At 37.4% G+C, this 24,331-nt stretch overlaps 1 protein-coding gene across 4 annotated transcripts in view; it reads left to right on the forward strand.

The window, feature by feature from the left end:
• Positions 1-319: 319 nt before the first annotated feature.
• The window catches only part of LOC114047401 (OX-2 membrane glycoprotein-like), a 46,987-nt gene continuing 22,975 nt past the window's right edge, over positions 320-24,331 (forward strand). For 3 of the 4 annotated variants that reach the window (XR_003569602.1, XM_027868232.1, XM_027868233.1), the window contains exons 1-4: positions 320-423; positions 7,062-7,143; positions 9,960-10,286; positions 22,221-22,499. Coding sequence is in view for 3 of the 4 variants with exons in the window: in XM_027868232.1 (XP_027724033.1) it covers positions 412-423; positions 7,062-7,143; positions 9,960-10,286; positions 22,221-22,499 (700 nt within the window). In the remaining variant the exon portion in view is untranslated. Of the gene's footprint in view, positions 424-512; positions 693-7,061; positions 7,144-9,959; positions 10,287-22,220; positions 22,500-24,331 lie in introns of those variants that run through there. The other variant, XM_027868237.1, reaches the window with a different exon arrangement.

Below are 24,331 nucleotides of genomic sequence, written 5' to 3' on the forward strand. Positions count from 1 at the left end.
TACCTAAACTAACATATATTCAATTCCATCCCAACCAAATTATCAAAAAATTATTTTACTGAATTACCAAAAATAATAAAATGCATTTGGAAGAAAAGTCAAGAATATAAAAAGAACTAATAAAAAATGTAAAGGAAAAAGGTTTAGCAGTACCAAATCTTGAACTATATTAAAAGGCAAAGAAATAGAAAGGTAGATCAATGGAACAGAGTAGAAATACAATTTATAGCAGGCAAAAAAAAAAAGAAAGAAAGAAAGAAAGAAAGAAACCTTTCTGTTCTGGGAGGCGCTGTTGTGTATTTTTGTGCTGCCTGCTAAATCTGACCGAGCTTGCTTCCCCTGAGCTCTTTAGCCTGGAAGTTCCTGAAGCCTCCAAGACCCTGGAGGGTAGGGGGTTCGCTCCTCTGGCTGATGGAACGGCTGGTAAGACCACTCAAGCACAGGGATGAGACAGAGACGGGCTCGGAGGCGGGGGTGAGGACCTGGGGAGGGGAGTTGGCTATCTGTAGGGAGAAAGCAGAGGCATTTTGGCTTAGGTTTTTTGCTATATGAGGCGGGGAAGGGGAGACGAACTCTGGGGAGAATGGACTAAAAGATCGCCCCACCCAGCAGCACAAAACAGGGAATATAGAGGTGGAGGAGAAAACTGAATTCATCCAATTTACACATGAGAATGCTGGAACCTGGAGAGGGTGAGTGTCTTTCCGAACTTCCCAAAAGCTATTTGTGCTAGAGAGCAGGGGTTATGCTTCTATAGAACGGAATCTCTTGATTTGGAATATTTTTTATGAAGCCAATATTTTGTTGATGTTTTAGTAAATTTATAAAATGGAAACTTGTAAATGGGGAAAAAATTTGCATCAACTTCATGACCACCATCCTAAGCTATCATGATCATTTAAAATAATTGATAAAATAATTGATTTACAAGAGAGTAAAATAACTTAATCCAGAAGTATAGTGAAAACATGGTAAGTAGTACTGAATATATCTCTACGTATTTTCTCTTTTTTAAAATTTTTATTTATTTATTCTGAACTTAAGAAATAAAACAAGTATTTCCATAACAGTAGAATAGAAAAAAGATGATTGTACATGAAACTGCAAATCTGTTATGTACAACTGGCTATTCTTTTTAAATATATAATAGTTACCATGTAAATATCTTTTTCTATCCTTTTTTTCTTCCCTCCCCACCAGAGGGTAGTTACCACCAGACACAAATGTGCCTGTGTATATGTAAACACATTCTAAACATACTTCTATTTATGAGTTCTTTCTCTGGATGCAGATAGTATCTTCATATGTCCTTTATAGTTAATTTGGGTATTTATAATAGTCAAAATGACGTAGTCCCCCCAAGTTTTTCCTAAAACAATATTGTTGTTACTGCATACAATATTCTCTTGGTTGTGTTCATTTCACTTTTCATTCTTTTATGCAAGTCTATCCATGTTTTTCTAAGATCACCAAGCTCATCATTTCTTATAGCACAGTAGTACTCCATCACAATCATATATCATAAATTGTTCAGCAAGTCCCTAACTGATGGGCATCCTTGCAATGTCCAGTTCTCTACCACCACAAAGAGCTGCTATAAATACTTTAGAACTTATAGGTTCTTTTCCTTTTTCCCTAATCATCTTGGGAAATAGATCTAGTAGTGGTATTGCTAGATCAAAGGGTATAGGCAGTTTAATAACTCTTTGGATGTAATTCCAGATTGCTCTCCAAAAAGGTTAGGTCAATTCACAGTTTCACCAATAGTGAATTAGTGTCCCAATTTTTTTACATCCTCTCCAACATCTGTTGCTTTCTCCTTCAATTATTTTAGCCAATCTCATAGGTGTAAAATGATATCTCAAGGTTGTTTTAATTTGTATTTCTCTAATCAATAATATTTAGAGTATTTTTTCACATGGCTACAATTTATTTTGATTTTTTCAGAAACCTGCATATTCATATCCTTTGATCATTTATCAGTTGGAGAATGACCTGTATTCTTACAGATTTTACAAAGTTCTTTATACTTTGAGAGATGAGACCTTTATCTGTGAATCTTTCTATAAATTCCCCCCTCCAATTTTCTGCTTCCCTTCTGATTTTGGCTACATTTGTTTTATTCATACAAACTCTTTTTAATTTAATGTAATTGAAATTATCCATTATATATGCCACACTGCTCACTATCTCTTTTTCATTCATAAATTGTTCACCTATCCTCTCCCTATATTTTCACACAGCCAGGGAGCAAGGGACATTATGAAATAAGAGCATACATTTACATGAAAGACAAGACAAAGAAAATATTCAATTTAACTACGTCTTTATTGAATCTGCATATTCTTTTGTATATTGGTTACTTTATGATGCAATTCCTTTTGTCCTCCCTCCCATGCTTGAAAAAGTATCTCTCTCTCTCTGTATGTATATACATATATATATATATACACACATACAAATGTATAATTTGTGTGTGCACTTGTGTGTGTGTACGTGTGTACATGCATGTGTGTGTGTATATGGCAATGCTTTTCCAACCTATAGAAGTCAGAGTTTCTAAGAGCCTTAGTTCCTTGCCACCCCTCCATGTGAGTTAAGGATTTGGGGTGAGGGAGGAGTTGGAAATGGGGGAAGGCAGTCCTATTTAAAGATAAAAGGTGCAATTTTTAAAAAGCAGTAAACATGAATATATTTATATCTAGCATGCATTTCTGTTAAAACCAATTTGTCTGTTTTGGAAGAATTAACATTAAGGATAGGACCAGGGCATCCTCCATATCTATCTTAATAATAATAATAAAAGTGATAATTGCTTAATGAATACTTGTTGATTATTGTTTTAAGGAGCAGTATTAGTAAACACAAAAACCCTGGACTAGCTTTTGAGTAATATACATACATACATATATACATACACATATTTACATACATATACATGCATACATACATATATATTTATTCCCACACACAGATGGTACAATGTTGGCCGAAAGGTCTTTGCCTTCCAGGAATTTAGCAAGGTTATAAATTGTAGATTTGAAACAATAGTCATACATGCATGGCTTATTTACATAGAGTTATTGATAGTACTTTAAGATGTTTTCTGTGCTTTTTTGAGAGTTCTCTTAAAATATAATTGAGTCAAGAGGGAGCTGCTTTTTTTTTTTCAGGTCCAATGCCATTTACTTTTATGTTTTAAAAGTAAATTTACTTCTTACTTTAAAAGCAAATCAACATTTGAGAACACAAATGACTTTGAATGGGTAATTGGTAGATTATTAAAAAGTTTTCCTTCCTCTCCTGGGTTGGCTTCTGACTCTTTAGGCTTTGCCACCATACTCTTGCTGCCTTCTTACCTCGGAAGTTCCCTCTTCCCCTTTGGCATTCTTCCCTGGTCTCTTCAACATGCTGGCCCCCTTATTCCATTAGCAAGTTTCTGCAAGAATCTCCATTTTGAGGAAGGGCCCAGGCCTGCCATACTTCATTCCTTTCCAGACCTTTGTTCCTTGTGTCATCCTTGAGAGGATTACCTTCTATTTGGGGAGCCAGGATATATATCCATATAACAAAGCACTGTGTATAGAGTACCAGGTGAATGATATAGACAAAAAAGACTGAGAGTGCAGAGGAGAGAATCAGTCATTGGAAATGGTGAGAGGATGCTGCTCCATGGAAGTTATTAGCTGGTGAATCCACTGCTGAACCTTACAGAAAACAGAGCAAAACAGAGAGAAGAAAAAGCAGAGAGAAGAAAAAGCAGAGAGAAGTAGCAGAAGGGACAGACCTAGCGAATAGGGGCAGAGGAGAGAGGATGTGTACAAATGTGCCAAAGTGTGTGACTGCACATGATGTGTGGAAGGAACAAGTGAGATAAATATTTGATGAAATTAAGAATCTGAGCTCTAATCCCAAGTTTTGTAAGAGGTCTTTCCTAGTCCACTTCCATTTCTTGCTAGTTTTCTCCAAAATTACTTCCTATTTACGTTGTAAATATCTTAAATATACAGTCAATCCTCAGCTTTCATTAGGGTAACATCCTTAGAAAATGGGGCGAAAGTCAAAAACATGAATGTTGATGCATTGAACCCTTGAGAAATAGGGGTTTGGTTCCTGTGGCCACCAAAAACTGTAATATTTCACTAAAGATTGCTGAAAATACACTTTTCTGCATACAATCCTTTATGACAAAACATTAATTCTGATGATATGCACTTTTCCTGTAACATAGTATAACCCATAAAATGCAGTACACAAAATAAAACGGGTGACATGCAGAACATTTTTCTCACTAGCAATTCCCTAGAATTCTGTGCCCTTTTGTGCTAACATCTCAATAAAAAAATACATTGATTTCAGACAATTTTCACTTTTCATAACACATGAAATCTACAGTACCATATTTTATGACAAACAAAATTCTTTTTTTTAAGAGAAGCTCATTTTAAATATATATGTGTGTATATATATATATATATATATATATATATATATATTTTTTTTTTTTTGGTGAGGCCCTGAGTAACACAGCTAGTGACTGTTATATGTCTGAGGTCAGATTTGAGCTCAGGTCCTCCTGACTCCAGAGCCAGTGCTCTATCCATTGTACCACCTAGCTGCCCCCGACAAACAAAATTCTTAAAACTAAAACATTTTTTAACCTGAATTTTACCTCTTACTGTATCAGATAGTGGTGTGAGGGTGTTGTATAGTATACTATACTGCTGTAAGCCTCTGCACTTTGGCCACCCTTCAAAAACCAAGGTAAAGGTTGCTGCGACTTTTGTCTCTGCTGTGGGAAGACACTGACACTGGTGAAGACTTGACATCATCTGCATCACTCTGTCCTTCATGGCTGATGGATGGTGTTGGAGATTATGAAGGACACATCAGCTTGAAATAATCCCTCAGCGACATCTACTTCATGTGTTTTTTGAGATTTTTAAGGACATCCAAATCTGTGTCTGAATTGGGATGGTGGTATGGCAGCTTTAAAGAGTGCTTCCCATACCCTATTGGGGACAGCTAGGTGGCACAGTGGAAAGAGCACTGGCCCTGGAGTCAGGAGGACCTGAGTCCAAATCCAGCCTCAGACACTTGACACTTACTAGCTGTGTGACCCTGGGCAAGTCACTTAACCCCATTGCCTAGCCAAGGAAAAAAAAGAGTGCTCCCCAGCTTTCCTCCTTTTTTTTTTTAATAAAAAAAGTCTCATCTTAGATGTGTTAAGGTTACTAATTTCTTTGGGGGAGGTGAGTGTGGTTCAAGATAAGGACAGATGGAGAAGAAGGTGTTAACTGTGATCTCTGCTTTGGGATTTTTGAGCTCAGTAATTGGTTGAAGGGGATGGCAGTATGAACAGAATGTTTTCTGATTTACCCAGAGTTAGCTAACAGGAAAGTTAGGGAGGGAGGATAATACATATAATGCCAGGTGCCATGAGCCCAGCCCAAATCAGATGGACATTTTATCTTTGGGATTCTCATTGGGAAAAGAGAAGACTTTCATAGCTAGTTTTGTCGGTTAAAGTGAAAAAGAAAACAAAACAAGGGACTATTAATACTTAGAAGAAAAGAGCCAAGAGATGTGGATGTAAATCTTCCCTGGCAGTTCTGTCTCTTCAATTATCTGGCACTTACCAGAAAATAGCCTGGGTTATTTTCTCAAGTGAAGGATCTAAGGTCTCATAGAAGGTTTTTTTATGTTGAGATTCTACAGTGAAAATGCTAACTCAAAGTCTTACAGAATCAATAACCTCCTAATACAGAAAAATCCTAACAGAGCAATGGGAATAACAGCTGTATTAGTGAAAATAACTATGTATAAATATTTTTGCATATTCATTTATTTACAATCCGAAGAGTGGGGAAGAATAGTATATCCAGTAACAAAATCCTAAAAAGGAAAATTATATTCTTATACATTAAAGGAGGGATCATAGACCCCAGAAATCAGGCATTATGAACAAATCATGGCAGTCACAGTATAATATGCCCTACACCTGGATCTTAGCAGTTATCTAATCCATTGCTTTCATTTTTAGATGAGGAAGTTGACATCTACAGAGGTTAAATGAATGGGTAGTAAGTAGCAGGGATCTGAATCCATGTCTTCTAAGTCCAAATCTGGTGCTCTTTGCATTACACTATGAATACATTGGGTGCCTAATAAATATTTGTTTAATTGAATCATTCAATTGAAGTGATAAAGTCTTGACCTAGAGAGTGACAGTGGGGATGAAAGGAAACAACAGGGCTAAAAACAGTCGTTTTAGTCATGACCTCTTTTAGGGTTTTCTTGGCAAAGATGCTGGAGTGCGTTTCCATTTCCTTCTCCAGATCATTTTATACATGAAGGAGCTGAGGCAATTGGAGTTAAGTGACTTGCTCAGAGTCACACAGCTAGTGTCAGAAGCCAGATTTGAACTCAGGAAGATAAGTCTTCCTGAGATAATGCTCCTAACTATGTGCAGTTCATTCCACTTTTCTGGCCTTCAGTTTCATGTTTGTAAAAGGAGGGGGTTGGGCTAGATAACTTTCAGATCCTTTTGCAGCTTTAATAGTCTGCTTGCGAATGTGGCAAAGGAGATAAGAAAAGCGGTCACACATTACTGATATTACAGCTTTTATACAGGTCCTTAATTGCCTTCTGGGCTTGTCCGTCTCAAGGGTGCTTTGAGGGTGGGGTTTTGGGGTTGCTACTAAGTTACTCTCCAACAGCAGCCTCTCAGACTTCTGGTAAAAAAAAGAAAAAAACAAGATTTGAAAATAGTATGAAATTTTCTGAGGATAGTGTGCCATTCACAAATAGGCACTGACTGCTCTCTGCTTGGTCCCTCACCCTTCCTCACCTTTCCTCACCTTTCCAGAGCAGGCTTTTTTTTGAAATTAGTGCGTTTGGCTGTGGAAGTTCGTTGGCCACAAAAATCAAACAGCGTTCTGTGGCAAACTAGTCAGTACCTGATGTCTGTAACATTCCCTGAAGTGATTCCTAGCATAAGCAGAATATTGTGATTTTGCTGAAACTCAAAGCTTCATCGGAATTTTCTTTTTTATCTCTAGGTGCATGAGAAATTCTTCTCTCATAGTTTCACATGCAGTCTGATTTGGGGCATGACTCTTGTGATGCAGTGCTGGGCACAAGGTAAAGACGTACCCCTACTGTTTTTAGGAAATATCAGTATTGAGACAAGGCAGCTAGGTTTTGTGTTATATATTGTAGACTGCGTCTATGTGGCTCACCAACTGGAATGTTTTTGAGAAGAATTTTTGTTTTTGATTGTCATAGTCCTTGACAACTGAGCAATAGATTGGATTGCCAAATGGCAAATCCAGTAACATCATTAAGATAAGTGATAGACCTGGGCCACAAATAGTATGACTTAGTGGATAACTAATCAAGTGAATAGACCCAACTCAATGAGCCACTCTGCTGTTTGGTACATGGTGTGTTGGTGGTTAAATTAACGTACAATGTAGACCTTGACTTGACCTTGTTTTAGGGGAACCTGACTTCAAGGTTTATGAGAAATGTGGAGAATTTCTAGAAGATTCACAGGAGAGGGAAAGGATATAGGACAACTTGGATTGGAAGATAATACAAACAAAGACAATAGCAGTCTTCAAATCTTTGTCCAAATTCACTGAAGATAGGACAGGAGAAAATGGATTGAAAGTGAGCACAGATTATTTCAGTTGTTAGACAGAGAAGAGGAAAAATATTTAAAAGTTACTGTTGGTTCAGATTTATACTGGGAAGGGAATGATACTAGAAAATTATAACTCCTAGCGGTTTAGTTATTATTGTTGTTCATCCTTCATTCTTGAGGAGGACCAAGGACATCAGGAGGGTGATGTCTTGACTTGTGAGTGAATTGGATTTAAGTGAGGTAGGGCTGTGCAAAGTAACCAGCCTCACTCTCTCCTTCAGGGTCATTGGAATCCAGTGGCAAGACATAGCTCAGGACAACTGGTGATAGCCCCTAGGTCAGTTATAGATTCAGAGCATTAGAACTGTAGGGAAACTTAGAAATCATAGAGACCACCCCTCTCATTTTATAGATAAAAGGGCTCAGAGAAATTAGGTGACTTGCCCAACATCATTCAGCTAGTTAGTGATAGAGCCACAATACTTCATTACTCAAAGATATGGAATAATTTTATGTTTTCATCAGTGATGTAGAGCTCTAGAACTTTTAGAGTCAATTCAATTCAATATAATTCCTCAACTGTTATATTTAGGCAGTTAGGTGGCACAGAAGAGAGAATGCTGGGCCTGGAGTCAGGAACTTGTGGTCAGGCATTTCAGTTCTGTCTGACTCTTTGTGACCCCATTTGGGGTTTTCTTGGCAAAGATACTGGAGTGGTTTGCTTTTTCTTTCTCTGGCTCATTTTACAGCTGAGGAAATTGAGACAAATAGGGTCAAGTGACTTACCCAGCATCCCACAGCTAGTACATGTCTCAGGCTGGGTTTGAACTCAGGTTTTCCTGACTCCAGGCCTGGCATTCTATCCACTGTGCCACCTGTGCCCAGAGTCAAGAAGACTTAACTTCAGATCCAGCCTCAGACACTTACTAGCTGGATGATGCTGGGCAAGTCAGTTAACCTCTGTCTGCCCCAGTTTCCTCATCTGTAATATGAGGATCATAATAAGATCTACCTTCCATGGTTGTTGTGAAGATTAAAGGAGATAATATCTGTAATGCCCTACTAAGTGCAAGGTGCATAGGAGATGCTTAATGAATGCTTATTTCCTTTCTTATTCTGAGACAAGGAACGGGAGAACTTGAAAGGAATTTAGAGTTCAGCTCATCTAAACTCTCACAATCTTTCTTTATAGTATCCCTGACTACTAGGCATCTGTCTTCTCCTTGAACACTGACATCAGGAGAGTATATTACACCTTAGGGATCCCTAATTGTTAGAAATTAGAAATTTTTGTCTTTAAATTGATCAAAAGAACTTTGATCTGCTATACCTAATTCCAGTGATCAGTCTTTCCTGGAGCTGCTCAGAACAGGTAAACCCCTTTTCTGTGTGTGAATCCTTCAAATATTTGAAGTTGGTTGCTATGATTCATTTATTTACATGAATATTGGAACAGGAACACTCTTAATGAATTTTCAAATAATCCAAATGGAATAGACAGAAAACAATGTCAAGATTGAAAGATGAAATGAATTCCGTTTCCTTATTCCTGGAGGATAGGAGATTGAAGGGCAGCATGTGGTTTTCAAGGACCTGAGCACAAATCATGATCATGAACTATTCTACATCAGAGAAGTAGTATCACCTAGTGGATAGAATGTTGGACCTCAAGGAAAGGAAGACTTGGGTTCAAATCCTCCCTCAGACATTTGCTAGCTTTGTGATTCTAAGAAAGTCACCTCTCTGAACCTCATTTTCTCTGTCTGGGGATAATAATAGCATTTACCTCACAAAGTTGTTAAAGGATCAAATGAGATAATATATGGAGAGTGCATTGTACCAAAGTGGAACTGTGAATATTGTCTCCTTTGTGGATAAAACTTGAGAAAATGGTTTAGATTGCAGTAGCCAGAGGTTGAGATTTAGGGTCATAATTCTAAAATCGTATAGTAGGCTAGATGAACTGCGAACATGAACTTTGGGACCTAAGATTCTTTTAGCCTAAGGTTTCCATTCTGTTTTATTTGCTGTTTCATTTAGTGCTATGGTGCTATTTGCTACCAAAGTTATAGATTCAGAATTGGGGGTGTAGGAGATGGAAGAGGTTAGATTTTTTTTTCTCTTTCTAATTTTTTTCAATTAAGAAAAAAAATCTATTAACTTGAAGCAATTTTGGAACATAAAAGGGCTATAGGAATAGAAGATCTCCTCCAGGCACCCATTTATAGAGAAAGATTCACAGAAGTAACTGTGAATCAAGGTGATAATGGTCTCATAATAAAAAGAAAAACAAATTCTTCTGATTCTGCAGGAAATGTGGTCACTGAGGATGAGACAGTGATGCTGGAGAGACCTGCGTCCTTAAAATGTTCTCTGCAGACTGTTCAAGAGGTTGTGATTGTCACATGGCAGAAACTCATTAACAAAGGACCAGAAAACATGGCAACTTTCAGCAAACAACATGGAGTAGTTATCCAATCAGCTTACAAGAATAAAATAGAAATGACTCAGCCAGGGCTCAGTGAATCAACCATCACCTTCTTGAGAACTGCAGTTGAGGATGAGGGATGCTATTTATGCATCTTTAACATCTTTGGTGTTGGAACAGTCTCAGGAAAAACCTGCCTCAGTCTTTATGGTGAGATTTTGTGCATATTCATGCATGCCTTCAGTAATCTGGGAGAATTCTTATTTCTTTTTTTGTTTGCTTGTTGCTGTTTTTTAAAAATAAGTATTTCTTTTTATGTTCTTTTTACATATTGTTTTAAAATTTCTCCTAGCATACTTTCCTCTCTTATCCGTCAGAGACTCATATGTTATAACTAAATTTTTTTTTAAAGAAAAAGGAGGAAGAAGGGGAAAAATAAGCAAAATTGACCAATACATTGAAAAAGCGGTAGTGGTGGTGGGGGAAACACAGTGTTCCACACACATTAACCTATCACCACCGCAAAAGAATGGGTTGAGGGTGTCTTCTTATATCTCTTCTTTGGTATCATGTTTTCTTGGTTATGCTAACTTTACTCTGCATCAGTTCATTTAAGTCTTTCCATATTTTACTTTATTCATTGTGTTTGTCATTTCTTATAGCATAGTAACATTTCATTCCATTTGCATGTCAAAATTTGTTCAGTCATTCCCTAATTGATGGGTATCTACCTTGTTTCCAGTTCCTTGATATTACAAGAAGTACTGCTAGAGGGGCAGCTAGGTGGTGCAGTGGATAGAGCACTGGTCCTGGAGTCAGGAGGACCTGAGTTCAAATCCGGCCTCAGACTCATAACACTCCCTAGTTCTGTGGCTCTGGGCAAATCACTTAACCCCAATTGCCTCAAAAAAAAAAAAAAAGTACTGCTATGGATATTTTAGTGTATATATGTGCAGGGATTTTTCTCTTATCAGTGATCTCTTTGGGATACATGCTTAGTAGTGGAATCTCAGGATGAAAGAGTATGGACAGTATAGTCACTTCATTTGCATAATTCCTAACTGCTTTCCAAAATGGTTGCACTGATTCATGGCGCCACCAGCAAGGCAGGAGTGTACCTATAACCTCTTCAACATTGAGTATTTCTCTCTTTTGTTATCTTTGCCAACTGACTGGGTGTGAGGTAAAACCTCAGGGTTATTTTGATTTACATTTCTTTTATTATTAGTGATTTGGAGCATTTTTTCATGTGGTTGCACTACGTAGCTGTACTATTATAAATATATGTATATAAATATACATACACATACACACACACATGTATTTATGTGTGTGTGTGTATGTTTTGTGTTGTGTATGCATGGTCAAAAGTCATATATCTTTATATATGTATATAGTTACATATATACACATATATTGATATATATTTATATATTGTTTTTGCAGAAGCTTTTCAATTTCTTGTAGTCAAAATGATCTATTTTCTTTTTTTCTTTTACACTCTACTTTTAAGAATATATTTCCTATCCATAGCTGTGAAAGGTTTATGATTTGCTTCTCTTTCATTTTTTATGTTATGATTTTTTTTATTAAGGTCACATATCCATTTTCAACTTATTGTAGATTATGGTATAAGGTTTTGGTCAAAATAGTTTTTTCCTAAGCAATTTTTCTTTTGGGGTTTATCAAACACCAGATTGTTGAGTTCCATTGTTTGTGGTTCTCCCTTGTCTACTCTATTACATTACATTGATCCACTCTTTTTTTAAACCAATACCAAAAGGTTTTTATGGATACAGCTTTTGATATACTTTGAGATCTGGAAGGCTCTTCCTCCATTCTTGCTGATGGGGTGCTTGGGTGCCTGTGCTTGGACCTCAATTTCTCCCTAGCCTCAGAAACACTGTATCTGGCAGTTTCCCCCCAGCCCAAGGACACTGTGCCTAGCAATTACTCATGAGTGGGCCCCAGCAAGACACTTAATCTCTCTCCCTGGTGCAGTTACACAAAGCTGGGTGAGAGAGTAATGGGCTACTCAGGTCCCAGCGCATAAGATCATGTCTCTGGAAGCCTCCCAATTTCTTTTCTTTTTTTTTTCTTTTTTAGGCAATTGGGGTTAAGTGACTTGCTCAAGGTCACACATCTAGTAAGTGTCAAGTGTCTGAAGCCGATTTTGAACTCAGGTCCTCCTGACTCCAAGGCTGGAGTTTTATCCACTGCGCCACCTAGCTGCTCCCTCCCCCCCAATTTCTTAGTAGGCTCCTGTCTTGTGAGAAAATTTTCTCTTGTTGCAGAACACATTCTCTTATCAGGACAGAGAGAGGGGTGCCTGGCCCAAGGATTTTTGTCTCTGGCTGACCCAAAGACTCCCTCCCTCTAGAACCCCAAGGTCCATGCCTCTGACAACTACCTCAATGTCTGATATACTCCCTACACTTTCCCATCCATAGCTCCCAAAGACACCTGGACCTTTAGATCACCTAATTAGTATCCCTGGCATACCTTTCCCATGGCCCTTTTCCATATAAACCCTAGTACCATCCTTAGTCTCTCACAGGTTCCTTGAGAAGCCTTGCCCACTGAAAAGCATAATAATAAATCTTTGCCAACTTGACTTAAAGAATGCTTGAGTCTGTGAATTCATTCCAGATGACCCTGTCCTGTACTCCAGTCCTTGAGGTGTCTCTGAACCTCTCAGACTGCAACATTTCCTTTTTCATTATTTCTCTTAATATTTTAGATATTATATTACTCCAAATGAATTTTGTTACTATTCTATCAAATTCTTTAAAATATCCATTTGGTAGTTTAATTGGCAACACATTAAAACTATAATTAAACTTTGATAGTATTGTCATTTTTGTTATATTAACATATCATAGTAATGAACACATCCATATGAACATCCAATTATTTAAGTTGGCCTTTCTTTTTTCATTAAGGAAAACTTTATAATTGAATCTATGCAATATTTTGTACATTTTATAGATAGATCCCTAAACGTCTTATGTGTGTTGTAGTTACTTCGAATGGGATCTCTCTTTACATTATTGTTGTCTTTTAGATTTTGTCAGTATTATATAGAAATCATATTGATTTTTGATGATTTATTTTGTAGCCTACAAATTTGCTGAAGCTATTAATTGTCCTAATATCTTTGCAGATTCCCTAGTATTTTCCAAATAAAACAACATATTATAGCAAATAGGGATTGTTTTGTCTCTTCTTTGAATGTTTTCACACTTGTATTTTCTTTTCCTTATCTTACTGCTTTTGCTAGCATTTCTAATATAAAATAATAGCAGGAAGAGCGGGCATTCTTGCTTTATCACTGTATCTATTGGGAAATCTTCTAGTATATACCCATCGTATATTATTCTCACTTTTGGTTTTAGATGGATCCTTGCTATGATATTGAAAAGGTCCCTCTATGTCTATATTTTGTATAGATTTTAGTATAAATAAATCTTACGCTTTGTCAAAGTCTTTTTCATAATCATGTGGTCTTGGATGTTTTTGGCTTTTAATATGATTAATTATGGTGATTATTTCCCTAATGTTAAATCATACTTGAATCCCTGATATAAATTCATCTTGTTCATAAAGCATGGTTTCCTAGATGAATTGCAATAATCTTTTTTTTTTTTGCTTTATAAATGTTTATTGATTGATGGTTATAAATATTGCTTACATATATGTGTTTATATTTATAAACATTATTTATATACATTATTTATGTATTGCTTTATTATTACATTACCTATCTACTATTACATTAGCTAACTGTTGAGTTTCTTGGTCTCCTTCAATAACTTATCATCCACATCACACCCCCTAAAAGTGGGTTATAATAGTCTTTTTGATAGGATTTTATTTAACATTTTAATTTGGTATTCCTCAATAATAGTAGTCTATAGTTCTTTGCTTTATCTTTTGTTGGTTTGACTATATTTACATCATAAAAGGAGTCTAAGTGGTTTGTTTTCAATTTTTGAGAATTATTTTTGCAATATCGATACTAATTCTTTAAAGGTTTGATAGAATTCCTCTGTAAATCTGTCAAAATCAGGAAGTTTTTTTTTTCTTTCTTCCTTTTCTGAGACTGAGCTATTTAAGAACTCTATTTGGTCTTCTGTTAATTTGAGTATTTTATATGTTTGAAGGTATTAATCTTTTTCTTTTGTCTTCTCATTTTGCTAGCTTATATATGTGCATTATAGGTTCTCAAGATTAGTTTTATATCTTCAATTATGATTTCACTTTGTTCCTTTGTTATTTTGTTGATTTGGTTTTCTGCCCTCTTCTTTTAAAATCAGATTTATTAAAGATTTATCAATTTTGTTAGTCTTTTAAAAATAGCTTTTAGTTTTGTTTATTCTTTCTCTAATATTTTGTTTCCAACTTATCTATTTTTCCTTTAATTTTCCATATCTCCTCTTTTGTCCTTATATTGGGATATTTATTATATTTTTAATTTTTAAAGTGAATATTCATGTCATTAATTCTCTCCTTTTCAAATTTGATAGAGTATATTTTTAGGGATCTAATTCCTCACCCTCTACTTCTATACTGTTCTGGCTGCATCCTAGAAATTTTAGTATATTGTTTCATCATTATAATTTTCTTTCACATAACTCTTATCTTTATGCAAGCTGTCTTTAAGACATAGTATTTTGCTTGTACAGAGATCAGGGGCATTTTTTAAAAGGATTATTGCTTTTCTGTTTTTCTTCTTCAAGATTGTTCTTCACTTCTGTATATTTGTATTCCCAAACCATTATATTCTTTGGAAAGTCTCAAGGTGGATTTTTGTTGTCTTTTTTTCTGTATAAGCCATAAAATCTACTTCCACTTTTTTTGTTTTTCTCTTGAACCATTTCATAAAATACTGCTATGGTTCCATGATTTTTGGGAAGACATAGGTTCCTATTTCTTATCAGATATTGATTCCTTTCCATGTGTCTTGAAATATTTATTCAGAGATGTTTGGATTCATTTAGATATCCTGGAGGGCATCTTTGCTTCTGTTTTAATATCTTCCCTGATGAATTATCTCCTTGTGCTCAAAGTTTTGAACTGAGTTTCCTTCCTCCCGAGATCTTCAGTAATTTGTCTTCTTTCCCCCTTGCATTTTCTTATTCCTTACTTTCTGACTTTTTCTTCTTTGACAGTTGGTACCCTGAAGGCTGGACCTCAAAGTTATCTCTCTCCTGAACTACAGGCTCATATCATCAAATGCTTTTTAGACATCTTGAACTCAGTGTCTTGCAGATATCTCAAATTCAATGTCCAAAACAGAACTCATTTCATTTGCCTTCCTCTCTTCTATACTTCATTATTGCTATATATGGCTTGACCATTCTCCATTTGCCCATGTTCATTACCTCATTGGCATCCCTGACTTCTCACTCTCACTCATCCCTCATATCCAGGCAGTTGCCAAATCTTGCTATTTCTACCTTCACAACTGGTCTTATACCCTTTCCCTTCTCTCTACTTGCACAGCTACCACTCTGGTTCAGACCCTCAGCACTTCTTGCTGGATTATTGTGAATGCCTTCTAATTGGTCTCCCTTCCTTAAGTCTCTTTCCAATCCAATCCATCTTCTGCTAAGCTGATTTTCCTGCACAGTGATTTTCCTGAGTTCTAACCACTCCTTCCCTCAACCCTCTCCCCTGCCCCCCCAAATATACTCAGTAAACTTCAATAGTTCCCTGTTACCCCAAGGATCAGATATAAACTCCCTTGTTTGGGATTTAAAGGTCTTAATAATCCAGCTCTTTCCTGTTCTATAGTGTTCTCACCTTTTACTCCCTTCCACTGTATAATTCAGCTACAGTGGTCTGCTTGCTGTTATGCACTTCCAGTACTCCATCCCCCATCTCTGGACCTCTTCACTTGGGCCTTTTAGTTTCCTGACTTCCTGTAAGTCTTAGCTCAAATTCCACTTCTTCAGGAATACTTTCCAACTCCTTTCAGCTGCCAGTGCGTTTCCATCAAAGATTATGTTCCATTTACTCTCTGTATTTCTTATATTGTTTAATTATTTATATATTGCCTCCCCCATTGGAATTTGAGCTTCTTGATGGTAGAGACTTTAAAAAAAAAAAAAAAAACTTTCTTCATCTTCCTAGTACTTAACACAGTGCCTGGCACATGGTAAGTGCTTACTAGATGTTTTTTAAGTGATAGTTCCACTAGGGTTTAGATTCTCCCCCCACTCCAGAAGATAAGTATACTTTCAGGACTACTGAATAATTCATCCTTTCTCATTAGACCTGCATACTCTGAGTAATTCACTAGCTTTGTTCTCCAAGTAGTACACTGTGCAGAAGTTAATGTGAATCATTTTTTCTCCGGGAATTCTCAAATTAGACATTATCCCTGAGGTAATGCCCAGAGCTGGTACTGTCCAGAACATCCCTTCTCTGGCCAGAATGTTAGATTCTGTGATTTATGCTGCCTCAGAAATTCAAGATTCTCCTTCTTTCATATGAGAATTTAGGCTTCAATAACACAGCCCATGAACCATGCCTCAAGCTCTGTGCAACTATGTGTTGACTTCTGCTATATGCTTTTGCCACAACTCACTATCAGAGAGACAATGTGGAGTAGTGGATAGAACACTGGACTTGAAGCCAGGAGGATCTGGTTTCAAATCCTACCTCAGGTACTAACTAGTTATGTGACTCTGGGCAAATTATTTAACTTCTTTGGTCCTCAGTTTCCTCATCTGTAAAATTATGACGTTGTATTCAGTGGACGTCTCTTCTACCTCTAAAATTCAGAGGTTCCCAAACTTATTTGGCCTACTGCCCCCTTTAAAAAAATTATTCAGTGCCCCCCCTGGAAATCTACATTCTTTAACCCCTTAATTTTTTTTTAAATTTACATCATTTCAAAAAAAATACCACCCCTGTGGATAATTCCAGCGCAGCCCCTTGCCCCCCCCCTCCCAGGGGGTGGTATAGTCCACTTTGGGAACCTATGCTTAAATCTATAATCCTGTTATCTTCAGGTTGGGTGGGACTGGAATGGGGGCACTGAAATGAGCAGGGAATCCCTCTTCCCATAATGCAGGTCCCCTCTTCTAAATATTGGTCTATTTTTTCAAAGAACAAGAAAGAATGAAAGATCCCAACTTGGTCTCTACAGTCACTTTTATAACTCATGGAAAGAGGTAGCTCCTCTGATATGAGTCAATCAGTCAATCAACTTGAGTTTTATATGTCTTATTAGCAAGGCACCATTGGGCATACCCAGTGCTCCCATAGGGAATTCCCCTTCAGTTGCCTACAAAGACCTTTGCTTTTTCATATCATCAGGTTGATTGGGGGAACTCACCATATAGATAATCAGGGATTTCCTTCAATCACTCCTCTCTATAGAAGGATATCTCCATCCCCCAATCCCCATCTTCCATCTTAGGAATCAATAGCCTAATCAGTTCTCCAGTTCATAAACCTGTAATGGCTAGTGAAAATTCACTTATTGTTAGCATCATCTCAACAAACCCCATTAAATAAAAGGCCTTTCATGAGAAAGCTAGTTGACACAGTGGATAGTATTGGACTTGGAGTCAAGAAGATCTGAGTTTGAATTGTGACTCAATCATTTATTAGTTCTATGATCTAGAATAAATCATTCTCTCTCTCTCTCTCTCTGCTCCAGTTTTCTCATCTGTAAAATGGGGGTAATGATAGTACTTTTATTTGTTTAGTCAAAATGAACTGTAGGTTCATAAAAAGAATTGGGTTCATTTCTTTGGGAACTTTTGAAAAGAGAACCTAGGGTATTTGGGAGGGTGGAGTAAATCTGATAGGAAAACAAAAGCCTCTATCTCCTAGTACTACTATGTGCTATCTTTTTTCCTTAATATAGTAAGACACAGGGGCAGCTGGTTGGTGCAGTGGAGAGATCACCAGCCCTGGAGTCAGGAGAACTTGAGTTCAAATTTGGCCTCAGACCAAACACTTGACACTTACTTGATGTGTGACCTTGGGCAAGTCACTTAACCGCAATTGCCTAGAAAACAAACAACAAAAAAAGAGAATAAAAATATAATAAGGCATATTCCTCAACAGATTAATGCTCAAAGTATGTGAACAAATAATTTTCAAAAAAAGAACTTCAGATTATCCACAACCACATAAAATGCTCAAAAATCACTAATAATAAGAAAAATGAATATCAAAACAACCCTTTGGTTTCATCTCACACCCTGCAAATTCCAAAAAGTAACAACAATTATTACTGAAAGACCTGTGAAGACATAGGCATGCTAACATATTGTTGGTAGATCTGTGAAATGGTACAACCATTCTGGAAAGCAATTTGGAATTATGCAAATAAAATGACTAAAATGTCCGTACCCTTTGAGCCAGAGACTTCATTACTGGGATTATACCCCAAGGGAGCCATTGATTAAAAAAAAAAAGTCTCCATGTACTGCAAAATATTTATAGCAACACTTTTTGTGATAGCTGAGAGTTGGAAACAAAGTAGATGCTCATCAATTGGCATTTGGGAATGGCTGAACAAATTGTGGTACATGAATGCAATGGAATATTACTATACTGTAAGAAATGATGGGTGTGATGAATGCATGGAAACATGGAAAGATCTACATGAACTAATGCAGTGTGAAATCAGCAGAGCCAAGAATACCATACACAGACCTACAACAATGCAAATGGAAAGAACAATAACACACAAAACCTCAAAGCTAAGTGTGGCAAAATTATAAAGATTAAGTATGACTTAAATGAAGAGATATGAGAAGACAGTCCCAATCTGCCTCTTCATGGAGGTGATAGGTCCACAAGAGCTACACATTGCAGTTTTTGGACTTTTTCAATGTATCGACTGGTTGTGCTTACTTTTTTTTTCTTCTCTAAAAAATACTATTTGTCGTATGGCATGGCCTTGTGGGAAAGGGAAAGGGAAGGATGCATGGGATACATGGGTAATGTAAGAAACAGAAAATATCAAATAGAACTTATTTTAAAATATAACAAGGCACTTTGTTTCAAATCCTTCATTTATCCATTTCTGGGATTTAGGGTAATTTCCACACACACTGGGATTGTCCAGTTAGGTTTTATACACTGAAAGGCTCCCCTTCACCTCAGAAAACAATTATCCCTTCAGTTCAGAGCATAATCCTTGCTTTAGTGGTTGCTAAGCAGTGAGAATTTAGCTAAACAAAGCCCTGCATGCTTCTGAAGAAGCAACAGATGGTATGTTGCTAAGCCCCAGGGGGTTCTTATTCACCAAAGAAGATAGTCTCTAGGAAACTCATGAGATATGAGGGGAGCAATCATTCAAGGTTTGAATAGCATTTGTGTCCCAGCTGTCCTTTCAGGTTAAGTCTGCAGAATGTCACTCAGCCATCAAATGCCAAACCAGTCATTAATCTCTAGGTCAGCCAGCTGGATCCATTCATCAGCTTAGTATGACCTGATGTAGGAGGAAGGTACCGTCAAAGAGTTTCTCATTGCTTGAGTCCACTATTATCTTTCTGTGCTGATGCTCCTCTTCCTTTCGTTTCCTTTCCTTTCATTTCCTTTCCTTTCCTTTCCTTTCGTTTCCCTTCCTTTCCTTTCCTTTCCCTTCCCTTCCCTTCCCTTCCCTTCCCTTCCTTTCCTTTCCTTTCCTTTCCTTTCCTTTCCTTTCCTTTCTTTCCTTTCCTTTTTCCTTTCCTGTGCCCCATCTCTCAGTCACTGAACTGCTTTGTCAAGAGGTGGCTTGCTTGGATCCCTTCTATTCTATTTGTCCTGCCACCAGCACTGTCCAGAAGGCTAGATTGTATGGTGCACATCGAGCCTAGACTTGAAGCCAGGAAGATTGGAGTTAAAATCCTGCCTCAGACACTTACTAGTTTTGTGACCCTGGGCAAGTCTTTTAATCTCTTTGACTAATCTCTAAAATTCATTTGTGAGTGATTTTTATCACCCACAAAATGAAAATAATAACAACATTTATGTAATGCCTACTATATGCTACCTCTGTTAGGCAATTTGTGATTATTATTCTCATTTTATCCTCACCACGACCTGGAAGATAGGTGATATTATTATCCCCACTTATAAATGAGGAAATTGAGGCAGATTGAGGTTAAGTGACTCAACCAAAGTCACACAATAAATAAGTGTCTGTGAGGCCAGATTTGAGCTTGGGTCTTCTGGATGATAATACTATCTACCTGACAAGGCCATGGCAAAGCTCAAATGAGGTACTTTATGTAAAGTACTTTGAAAACTTTAAAGCACTATGTAAATATTGGTTATTATTATCATTATCTTAAAGCAGATTCTCATGACTTTATATCTGGATCGCCATGATGGAATGCTCCCTGTCATCTCTATCTTCAGACTCCAGGTTTTCTAGTATTGTTTCAGTAAAGGACAGAATTCACTGATGGGTGTTTGACCTGGCTACAGTCAATAACTTTGGGTCTAGGGTCACCAGTACTTAGCAAAGCAGGATAAAATGAGAGCAGAGCACCTTTACTCTAGGATGAGGAATAGCATGCTTTTCATATATATATATATGAATACCTAAATCTCGCACTGGTTTGTTCCTCCCTGCATTAGCTGACATTGCCAGACCTCATTCCATTACTTATCTAAGCCTGTGATATTTGCCAGACACCTTTTGCTAAGACATCCAGTTCTGGGTGATGACTCCTTGCAATGCATCTAGCTTTTGACTTCTTGACAGATCTCCATAAAATATCACTTTCAACATCCATTACCTAGGATTGTGCAGTGGCTTCCTAATGTATCAAACCTCAATTTCTAAATGATTTTCAAGTTTTCCATAATCTAGCCTTGTTCTGCCTACCCAACATAATTTCCCACTGTTCTCCAATATATACCTTCTGTTCTAATTATTCCTAACTTCATCATTGTTTATCCACCAAACACATATTCATCATAGCACCATGTTCATTCCTGCCTCTTAAACCCCTTCTCTAGAATGCCTTATATACCTTATTTCTTAATTTCTACCCATCTAGATACTAGCCATACTTCAGGGCTGTTGCAAAACTCAGACAAAATCAATGTAAAATCTTCTGTTTGGCATTTAGAACACTTTACAAGCTGGCCCCTTCTTACATTACACTTTGCTCTCCTCCATGATCTATCTACGCTGGTCTTTGTTGTCATTCTTCATACATGACACTGCATCTCCTTGTCTTCTATGCCTAGGATGCTTCCCTCTTTGCCTCAGCCTCTTAGTTTTCCCTGGTTTCTTTCAAGATTCAGCTTAAATCTTACTTTTTGTAAGAGGCCTCTGCTGGTCTCAATATAGCCTACAGTATTTTCTCCTTAGCATCTTCCCGTCCAGAGTTGTCTTCCAGCTACTCTGTATATATCTTATATGTCCCTAGTTATCTAGATATTGTCTCTCCATTAGACTGTAAACTCTTTGAGTACAGGGACTGTCTTTACTTTTTTTTATCCCCAGCACTTAGCATAGTACCTGGCACATAGTAAATACTTAATAAATGATTTTAGACTTAATGATATTTGGCAAATCTTACAAAGTGCAATATAAATGCTGTCCCAGTCATACATGAATCCCACCTCCACCATAAAGTAATCACCAACTCCTCTAGCCCACAATAATATATCTTGTCTCTGAATCCCATTGTACAGCCACTTTAACCCTGTAATTGTTCTCTAATTATTATACACATAATAGTTTTGTTTCCCAAATTAAGCTCAATTCCTTAATGTAGCAGCATGGTGTAGTGGAAGGAATGCTAGATTAGGAGGCCGAGGATATGAGTTCAAGTCCGTTGACTATTGATAACCTGGGTGACTTCACATCTGTGGGCCTTGATTTTCTCATTTGGAAAATGAAGGGTTGGATTAGAACCTGTCTAAGGTCTCTTCCAGCTACAAGCCTATAATAGCATCTACCTCATGAGGTTGTGAGGATAAAATGAGATAACAAACAAAAAGGATTTTTTATACTTTGAAACACTATATAAATGCAAGCTATCATTAGTATTTTCCTCTGCATCAACATAGTTCAGGAGCCACTCCTTATACTCGTTTTTTTAATCCCTCACAGTGCTGGGCACATAGATGCTGAATCCATTTTCATGAAAGTGTTATTGATTTTTGTCTCAGTACAGCCTACAGTTTTCATGAGCTACCAACTCTCTGAAGGCCACCTGAATGTCACCTGCTCTGCCACTGCACGGCCAGCCCCTGTGATTTCCTGGAAGGTCGGGCTAGAGGTGCCGAATAGCGTTGAGAGCATCATTCATCCAAATGGTACCACATCAGTCACTAGCACCCTCCACATCAAAGACTCTGAGAACCATCTGGGAAAAAAGATATTCTGTAATGTGGATCACATGAATAATAGGTTGGAATACAACGTGATCCCAACCAAAGATGGCGCAGGTAAAGATGCCCTTGCTGAACACTTCTAAGGAGGGACAGGGTGAAAAGAGAGAATAGAATAAAGGGGGGGGGGCAGGATAGGATTTAGGGAAATATACTTAGTTTTTCACAACATGACTACTATGGAAGTGTTTTGCATGACTGCACATGTATAATCTGTATCTAGTTGCTTGCCTTCTCAATGAGGGTGGGTGGAGAGGGAGGGAGAAAATTTGGAGCCCAAAGTTTTAAAAACAAATGTTAAAAAATTTTTAAAAAAATTAAAAAGTAAAGATGCCCTTGCTGGTGTTTGTATGACACATAACCAGTTAGCGTCATTCTTTGTTTCTTTATTCCTCATAGAAAAATAGAGATTAGATCCCCCAGGAAAAAAAGAGATAGGTAACAGGATGAGGGAGCATGGGAGAATACTTTACAGATACTTTAGTCATATGTGAGCATTGTGCCAGATACTACCAACAACCTACTGGTTGTTGTTCAGTCGGGCCCGACTCTTCGTGACCCCATTTGGGGTTTTCTTGGCAAAGATACTAGAGTATTTTGCCATTTCCTTCTCCAGCTCGTTTTACAGATGAGGTAAGTGAAGCAAACAGGGTGAAGTGACTTGTCCAGGGTCACAAAGCTAGTTAAGTGTCTGAAGCTGGATTTGAACTCAGATCTTCCTGACCCCAGGCCCTCTGTCCTCTGAACCATCCAGCTGCCTATCGGTACCAAAAAAAAAAAAAAAAAAAGGTTCATATTACTTTTTGTAGCAATCTCTCAAGGGGAAATATGATGGAAATTACAAGCATACACAAATTACATGCAAATTAAATGCAAAGTAATTTGAAGGGGGAGCCACTAGAAACTGATGGATCATGAAAATTCACACAGACAAAGGTACCTGAGCTGGGCTTTGAAGGAAATTTGGGATTCTAAGAGGGAAGGAAGATGTTTCTCTGCTCCAGCATCCCAATGGCAACCTCTCCACGTATGTCCTTGGTTCTCCTGAGCTGGTGCTAGGAGTATGCAAGGGGAAGACCTCTAGTTTGATCTGTTTCGCTCCATTTTGCACCCTGTGAGTGGTTAGGCCAAATAGACCGTGTAGCTGGGCCCCAGCACTAATGACATACCTTGGTAGGGGATGTAGGCCCCTCACCATAGCAAATGGCCCAAAGTGTTGACTCCAGGTCCTCTTCCAAAACCAAACACTAACTAGGACTTCTCCAAGGGGTAATAGAGAGTCAACCAAAAGGCAAGTTTCAGAAGGACCCCTTTAGACATTCAGACTGTCTCCCTTCCAGAGTCTACAAGTGCTTCTTCCCTTTCTTTCTTTTTTCTTTTTTTATTAATTTATTTTGATTGATCAATAATCACTTCCATATGTTTTTGAGTTTAAAATTTTTCTCCCCCTTCCTCCCCATCACCCTCCCCAAGATGGCACACAATCTGATATAGGCTATACATATATATTCCTATTAAACATATTTTCACATTAGTGATGTTGTAAGTAAAAATTAGAACCAATAGGAGGAACCACCAGAAAGAGGAAACAAAACTCAACAGAATAGAAAAAAAAATAGCAAATAGTATGCTCCAAGCCTCTCCTCTTTCTTGATCCCTGGGAAGTCCCAAGAACTAAAACACAGGATTTCTAGCATTTAGAACTAACACCCAGAGATTATTTGCTTATTGTGTATCTTTATGTGGATACAGAGCTTCCAGTTTTGTTTCAAACTATAAAACTTGGAACAAGATTCCCATGGAGCCTCCATTTATAGGCATACACAGAACTGGAAAGGATTGTCCCTCCACCTCCATTTTACAGATAAGGGAACAGTCTTGGAGGAGAT

This window comes from Vombatus ursinus, unplaced genomic scaffold, assembly GCF_900497805.2.
Source record: "Vombatus ursinus unplaced genomic scaffold, bare-nosed wombat genome assembly UNPS02001419.1, whole genome shotgun sequence".
NCBI classification, from domain to species: domain Eukaryota; kingdom Metazoa; phylum Chordata; class Mammalia; order Diprotodontia; family Vombatidae; genus Vombatus; species Vombatus ursinus.